The sequence below is a fragment of the Sceloporus undulatus genome, chromosome 3 (genome assembly GCF_019175285.1).
Source record: "Sceloporus undulatus isolate JIND9_A2432 ecotype Alabama chromosome 3, SceUnd_v1.1, whole genome shotgun sequence".
NCBI classification, from domain to species: Eukaryota; Metazoa; Chordata; class Lepidosauria; order Squamata; family Phrynosomatidae; genus Sceloporus; species Sceloporus undulatus.
This window is the reverse complement of record NC_056524.1, coordinates 163,614,038-163,622,576: the sequence shown is the minus strand read 5'-3', so window position 1 is coordinate 163,622,576 and position 8,539 is coordinate 163,614,038. Positions and strand designations below refer to the sequence as shown.

At 38.2% G+C, this 8,539-nt stretch overlaps 1 protein-coding gene across 1 annotated transcript in view; it reads right to left on the bottom strand.

Moving 5' to 3' along the window:
• Positions 1-1,469: 1,469 nt before the first annotated feature.
• BICC1 (BicC family RNA binding protein 1) overlaps positions 1,470-8,539 on the bottom strand; it is a 146,052-nt gene continuing 138,982 nt past the window's right edge. Inside the window, exons 18-21 of the mRNA XM_042459679.1 lie at positions 7,389-7,542; positions 6,075-6,235; positions 4,716-4,815; positions 1,470-4,266 (exon numbers count right to left, since the gene is read on the bottom strand). Coding sequence (XP_042315613.1) covers positions 4,136-4,266; positions 4,716-4,815; positions 6,075-6,235; positions 7,389-7,542 — 546 coding nt within the window. The 3' untranslated portion in view covers positions 1,470-4,135. The remainder of the gene's footprint in view (positions 4,267-4,715; positions 4,816-6,074; positions 6,236-7,388; positions 7,543-8,539) is intronic.

Here is an 8,539-nt window from a genome sequence, read left to right as displayed (position 1 = left end):
GGTAGGAATTACTGTGGTCCTTAACAAATCATTAATAAAGATATGCATATTTTGGTGGGTTATGTACCCAATAGTGGGGACTGGAAGGATGGTTGGGAGAATGGTTTGGAGCCACACCGACTGACAATTTATCATCTTGGCAAAACTGAAAACCTAAGACCACCCTGGTATCAGCCCTTAGATCCAAGATCTTCCAATACTGGCAGCTCATTAAAAGATATTCTATGTTAAATTACAAAGAGGCCAAATTCCAAATAATTTGGCTTGGCTTTGTTGAATTATACGTGAAATAAAGATCTATGTTCATGACAGTTGGAGCATACCACACTATAAGTCAATGAATGATTATTTTACTTTTCTCTCTTTTCCTTTTATTTTTCTATTTTTCTTTTTGTGTTTTTTTTCCCTTCTCCACTCATTTCCTACTGAAACTGAAGTGCACTAAGGTCCTGCATTATGCAAAAACATAAAACTGAAAAATACAAAATTTAGATGTGATGGGAAATGGCTGTGGGCCTCCTTAGTGAATGACATCTGAAAATTTCCTTTAAAAAACAACCCTGCCCACCAATAAGTAGCAAATTGAGACCAATATTAGCTTGAACTCTTTTCACGGATAGATTGGCTTTCCTTAATGAGAGAGTTATTGAAAAGTGGATCAATGTGCATTCAACAATGAGTTCCTTTGGCCTGCATTCTGTGAAGTACAGTTGGCCCTTCTTATACACATGTTTCTTACACACGGATTCAAGCATCCATGATTTGAAAATGTTCAAAAAAAGGATAGATTTCAAATATCAAACCTTGATTTTCCATTTTTTATAAGAGACACCATTTTGCTTTGTCATTCTATTTAATGGGACTTGAGCATCCACAGATTTTGTTATCCACAGGGATCTTGGAACCAAACCCCAGCATATAACAAGGGTCCACTGTACTGCCATCTAGGAAGGGATATAGCACCTGCTCTTTTTGAGCATGTAGATTTCCCACTGTAGTTGTTGAGTGCCTTCAAGTTGTTTCTGACTTTTGGCAACCCTAAGTTGAAGCTATCATGAAATTTTCTTGGCAAGATTTTTTCAGAGGTAGTTTGCCATTGCCTTCCCTTGAGGCTGAGAGCATGCGACTTGCCCAAGGTCGCTCAGTGGGTTTTGTGGCCAGTCTGGGAATTGAACCCTAGTCTCCAGAGTCATAGGTCAACACTCAAACCACTATGCCATGCTGGCTCTCAGACTTCCTATAAACCTTCACAATTATAGGTGCAATCAAAATTCCCACCAACCCAAAAGGAAAGATGACTATTATTCACAAGACATTTGGTCCATATCCAAATAATGATCAATATGCTAAGTTCTTACCACACTTTGGAATAGTTCTCTCAAAACCTAGCCATACATTATAGTTATCATGTATTCATTCTGTCTTTGGGACAATCACACCCATTAAAATCATGATATTGCCTCTGAAAATAGGCTTACGCAAAAGACAACAGACCACGTTTAATAGGCAGTGTAACAAACGGGTTATATAAATTTATTCTTTTCATGTAACATTTGATTAGTTTGGAGAATTCCCATTTTTAAACGTTTTATTCAATCTTTCATTCATTCATTTCTTTATTTATTAAAAAAAAATCACTAAAATGGACCCCGTCCCTCCCAAAAATACAATCTGTATCTGCTCTATATTTACAGATAACTGGTCGCTATAAAGGCACAAAATTTTTAAAACAAATGTTTCAATATTATTTGTGCATAATACAACACTGACAATACTGAAACTGCATTGTCATATTCCCTTTTGTGGAATCAAAAGGAGTGAGAAAGTTGTTTTTCCAGTGTGGAGTTTGTGTTTATGTATGTGCAGCCCTATCTTTATTTTTGTATCCGGGAAATTGTTCACTTCAGCATAGACGACAGTAGCTTAATTGCATCTTCCAGGCATAATACTGTCATAACACATGGCATTTAAGTACAAACCAGAAAATGTCAACATGCATAGTTTCATGGGAGAAGAATACTATTGGGGTGGGGTGGGGGGCCCAATGTAAACTGAAAGACTGCAAGTGCTCATCATCTTCAGCTGAGTAACTATGGCACAGATAAAACCAAGTTAGTTTCAAATTTTGGTAATATAAATTACATGGACAAATTGAGGTCCTGATCTGCTAACACAAGTGCTAAATTGTACACAAATGAAGAGACTCGTACCAAAGGGAGTATTCGTGATAAAGGTTAGTGTTTTAAAGATCAGGACCTTCCATATTGTATGCACCTGCTATTTTTCAAATACAAGGATATTTGGTTTCCAGTATAATGCATGACTTGGCAGCACAAAAAAAGATAATGCAGTCCTACAAGTACCAATCTGTCCCATGGTTTTTCAAACACTAGAGACAGATCAGTGGCTATTTCAGTAGCAGTAAGAGGCTGTTTAACTATAAAAGCCATCATTAGCATGGTTGTAACTAATGTAGATGTGTAACTCATCACTATTGCATTGTCTACGCTTTCACCTTTAAAAAATTCCCTTTGTGTGTATTTTGCTTCACCACAGAAAAGAATAATCCACAGAAAGTGTCAAAACCCATTTCTCACCCCAGTTTTGCATATATAAAAAACAGCTATGGTAATTGGTTAAATCTAATGCCTTCGTTAACAGTGGTTTACATCCACCTTAAAGGGTTTGTACATTGTACATAAATAAGAAATTACAGTACAGGTAATTCACAATATTTGCTATGGGAATGTTTTTCTTCTGACAAATTCATGTTTGGAAACATCATATTGCATCACAGAGGGGCACTTCATGCTATCCCTCACTTCATAAATTTATATATAGTCATTTGCAAAAAGACAGAAATAGTATAATCAGATTTCTTGACCTTTCACAGTATAAGAACACAACTGTTAACTCTATCCATGCACAACATGGATTCTTTCTGGTGATAGTCGATTCAGATTTTTGGAAATAGCTCATCTCAGAATGTCTATAGCTGACAATCACAAACTTATATCAACTAAGGAAAGGGATGTAATTGCAGCTATTTAACTTATGCTGTTCTATGTGGATGAATGGATGAAGAGTCATGTAAGCAATGTCCTTTTTGAAATAAATGCAACAGTGCTGTCTTGTCAAATGATATTTATGCTCTGTTTTAAACAAAGCAATGGCCCAGAGCTCTGGTCAGATGAATTGCCTTCCATTCTATATCATAAACTTTTTAATAGATCAATTTACTCTTATGCACTGTAAGTGTACAGATTCTAAAAAGTAAGATGTTTGCTATAAATAAAGTGTCCCTTAGTGGCAGTTTATACTAAAATAGTCTTTTGCTTTCAGACAACCATTAAAATCAGTTTTAGCATTACAGGCAGCAGCTAAATAGGATTAACTGGTGGCAATAGGTCCATTTGGTCTTTCATTGCATCTTTTACAGTGCACAAACTTAACTTCAAGAATTTCTTAGACTGTCTCCCAAAAGTGAAAAGAGGTTTGAGTCCAACACTAAGCGACCTGATGGTGAAAGGCTTTTCCAAAGTTAAAGACAAATAATAATCAAAATTTGATTTGCTAGTACCATTTATAGAACGTTTTTTCATCTTATGTGGGAACACACCTGGCAAATGTTGATTAGTGCCAATACAACATTTTTTCCCTGTGGAAATCAGAGGAAAACAATATAACTTCCACAGGACAAGCAATCAGAACACGTAAAGTGCAGAAAGACCTCAATTAATTATTAAGCAGTACCAGAAATACCTTCTTGATAAAAACCACATACTATGCCCCTCTGGCATCCCAGCCCTTCATTCTCCATTTAAAGAAGTAAAAAAATAATTCAGTGCATACAATATAGTTATTATAAGTAATAAAATACTAAATAAAGAACCCTATATTATTATTGCAAATTCTGTCCAATCTACATGAGTAAAACATAATCCACATTTGGTGTTTGGAAAGACAAGTGTTCTCTCTCTCTTTCTCTCTTTTGGCACAAGTTTTTGTGCAGAAAAGAAGGCTTTGGTCCTTGTTACCTAAACTCCCAAAGTGCAGAGGGTGGTGTGCAGTGATGGCCGTCCACAGGATTGCCATGCCCCTTTGTGCAGTCAACAGTGAGAGCCTCCATTTACTGCTACCAGCGGCCACTCACACTAGCAATGTCTGAATGATACTGACGTGGCAACCTTCCACTAGCACCGCCTTCTAAAAACGAGGCACGGATATTGGAGGGGTCAAACAGTTTTCTTCGGTTTTTATTCAGTTCTGTAAGGAGGGAAGGAAAAGCTCTCATTAAAAAAAAAAAACCCAAATAGGAATTGAGACAAAAATAGTTAAAAATGCAAAATCAATTAACATGTACAAGGTGAAAAGAAATGTGAAATTAATTACTGTAAGTGAATGATTACCTGGTGACATTTTCTCACAGATTTTTTTTGTGGCTTAAAATAAGGCAAAGTGTGACCCCTGGGATCCCAATAAAAAATTATTGGAAAAGTAGTCAATAAATATGTGTTATCTACTTTACCTGTTTTTCCCCTGGTTTTTGAGCATAGGATTATGCCATAGATGGTTCTTACGTATACCAACAGCGTATGTGGACTAATCTGAACACCCCTCAAAATTATTTAAATGCCAAACAACTGTTACTGAACAATCAACTAAAATAAAAAATATAAGAAACTTACAGAATATGTACAAGTTATCTATTTTACCTGAGATTGCAAGTAGCATTTTCCTTCGTGCACCAAAAGTAGTGATTCCAAGCTCTTTCAGATCCTGATCTGTGAGAGTGAGGAAGGTCTGCAGATCAATCTACAAAAAGAACATGTACAAACAAGTAATGCAAAATGTAGGAGTCTCATGCTAAGGAGCCTATCACATGGGGTTAAAAGAGCGGCTTACCCTTTCCTGAATTTAGTGCTAATTCAGGAGGTATCCAGTTCCTATCACACATAAATCGCCGCCCGGGTCCTTCCAAGATGCAGCCCAGGTCGTCTAAGCCACTTCCGTGGCCCCTTTTCAAAAATTGAAGCTTCTGACTTCTAAAAATGGCTGCCGAAGTGGCTTAGACAACCTGCACTGCATCTGGGATGAACCCAGGTGGCAATTCACCAGTGATTTATGTGCGATAGGAACTGGCTGCCTCTTGAATTAGCACTGAATTTGGGAAAGGTAAGCCACTCTTTTAACCGCATGTGATAGGGTCCTAAGATTCAAAATGTGTATCACACACACGCACATACATCTATAAATGAAGATATGGGTAACATCATTGTAAAAAAAGTGGTTTTTTTTCTTCCAGTTTACAATTGGTATCAAAGAGGGAACAAAACATGGAAAGTCGATTTCATCTGGGATGCTGCATAGCAAAGAAATATCTTTGCCTACAGAACTCAGCTCAAAGCTTAACTCCTGGCATCGTTGTTACAGGGACAGACAGGCATCCATTTGATTTATAAGAAAGCAGGTATTTTAATAGTGTAATTCCCACTCCCAGATTAAGGTACCCAAGAACTACTATGTTATTTTGGTATATGTAATAGAAAAGCTCATAAGTACTTCCACCACTTCCCTGGGAGTAAACACATGTGAATTTGCTACTATTTAGTGAAACCAGAAATCTGCTGCCTGTGATTGTTGCCTCATTCTGCCTAATGGATGGGCCAGTCTTGGCTGGGAATCAGGCAAAAGTCTTATGTGAAAGAGGCAGAGGTCTCCTTCTCTGTAAGGATGATAAAGCCCACCTCACTCTATCTGTTGCCACATGATATTGCCACCAATGGTATCCATGCTGCAGATCTGACAACCATGCATTAGAAGCAGCATCCATTCAAATATGATTATGAACAATAGAAATCTGTTTGGGGAAAGCAGTGTTGCTCCACTCAACACAGGCCTATAAAACACTGAGGTCTAAGCTGGCCACATTCTACATTCAAGGAATGAATATGTGGTCTTCATAGAATAGTCAATGAAGTACAGCATATGGTAGCAATTGAGCAATTTAGTTTGGAAAGTAATCAAAACACTCTAGCAGGAACAACAACAAAATGCCTTTTCCAGACACTGACCTCTTGTTGCTGGAATATGTCTGTGTATTTGCCCAAACCCAGTTTGCTGAACAGCTCAGGCAGGTCAGATCCCTTAAATAGACTGTTCAAGTTACAGCCATTGCTTCCTGTCAGCGAGGAGATGCAGTCCATGTAATTGCTGCTACTGAGATAATGTTCAGCTGCAAATTCAGAGAGAAAGTATCTTTCAGTTTCCAATCACTTTGAAGACAGATCCTACTCAACTACTTAAACTACACACAAAATTAGCAGATTTTAGTATTCACCCAGTATCAAATGACCAAGCCTTAATGTTTCTAATTCCATGGAAATACTGCAGAAGAAATTAAAAGACATGGGATATTAAGAAAGAACTACCTGTCAGGAAAAATATGGGGGCTCCTGTTCAAAATGACAATCCAGGGTCAGTTCTACTACCTATGTTTTATGTGCTTCATATATCATGACATGATGTGTGTATGGAAACACATGTGATGTCAGGGTATGAAGCAGAACTACACATACAATCAGAAAGAAAGAACACAGTTTAGGATTAGAATTTTCAACAGCAGCAGCCCAAAATTTCTATCAACATATACTCGACTATAAGTAAAAAAACTTATGCCCAAAAACTGATCTAAAATCCTGTGCTGACTTATATACAGGGCAATACATTACTGCTGCTTAGAAAGGTCCTGAAAGAAGCACCACCCCTTGTGCCGCGGCAGTGATTTTTAAAAGAGCTGCCAAGGCAGGAGTGTATGTAAGAAGTAATTCCCTTCCTAATCTGGTGTTAAAGCCTTTCCTCGCGCTCCTCCTCCTCCTCCTCCTCTGGCTCTCTCTCCTCACTAAACACCACATTTAACTCCACTTCCTTACCTCCTCAATCTAACATTAAAGCGTTCTCTCTCCACCACTGTCCCCATTTAACTTCACTTCCCTCCCTTCCCAATCCATTGTCAAAACCCTTTCCTCCAGCACCTGTGAAGTGGTGTTAGGTGGTCAGGAGAGGACCAGAGAAGGAGAAGGAGGGAAGGAAATGGTGCTTTCCCCTTTACATCCTTTGTTACACGGCCCTAGGTTTTACCCTCAATTTATCCACAGGTCATATCAAAATCCATGAGTTTGGCCCCAAAATCTTCCCTCGACTTACACATGAGGTCGACTTGCATATGGGTATATACAATATTCTAACACTTACAGCTAACGTTTGAAGTAATTACATTGATTTTGTTTTCATGGACTATGAGCAAAATTTTATCCCAAGTCAACAGTACTGATTCAGAAAACTTCTGCTCAAAATGAAATAAAAGAACAGCATTAGCTATTTATTACTTGATTTTTGTTTCCGTTTAGGGCTACCAATGGATGACACGAAGTCACCGGGAGCTGTGGGACCAATGCCATTATGATCTCTCCAGCTATCAGAGTCACTACCATTTCCTAGGTGTTCCCGGCTGTTGGACCTTGAGAGAGACATTGATGAACCCTGCAAAGGAGATGAGAAGGAATAAGTGTGGAAAGAAAAGAAAAGGGTCACTTGAGCCATCCTTCTGGGACTCCCTTCATTAGGGGGAAGCACCCTGCATTGGTTAGAGTCACCTGAGGAAGTGGTATGTGTATATGTGTTACTGGATGTTAGTTGGAAGAAGATGGGATAGCATTTTTCTCTTTAGCCTGCAGGAGATGGGCTGCATGTTTCAATACATTCCAAGTTTAGAAACACATCAGAGAAAGCTAAGCTAAATAGCTTTCTCCTTGAGAGAGCTTCCTCAGACAAGCAGTATTTGATACAGAAGACCAAACAAGTATGAAGTGGTGAAATTCCACCAGGACTATATGATGGAAATGGTACTCTGGGCTCCAGTTAAAAGACAAGCCGCCCTCCCAAACTATTCAAGGGCAACAGGCAGTGATCTTCAACACTCAGTGATTCAGATAATGAAAATATGCTCATGAATCAGGCCTACTTTAATGTAATTTTAATTATGACTTAAATCTCTTCTCCAAAGGACTTTAAATTTAAATTACAGACTAAATAAACAGGGAGGAAGATTCTATTTAATCATCATGTTTAGTACAGGTACATTATTGTTCAATATTAACTTAATACACATTCAGAGATATTAGCAGGTAGATACACAGTTATTATTCTGGATCATTTTTCAATTCATCAAAAAAGTAATCTTTGCATAGATAACCTTCTCTATGTTAAGAACTACTTCCTCTCCCCAAACCTGTATTCACTACCCTTCTGTATCATTGCACTTAAAGAGAGGCAAGGCAGAGCAACCCAGGATGTGTGTGCGAGACAGCACATCTGCTTCATGCTCACATGAGTGATATTTAAAGTGGTGGTCCCTGGAGCTACTGCTAGTCTGTGAGTTACTGGCTCCATGAAAAGTTTACAGGAAAGAAAGAAACAGATGTAGTCAATGGCATGAATATGTTGCTGCTCTCTGGCACATGGAAGGAGAGAACTACCT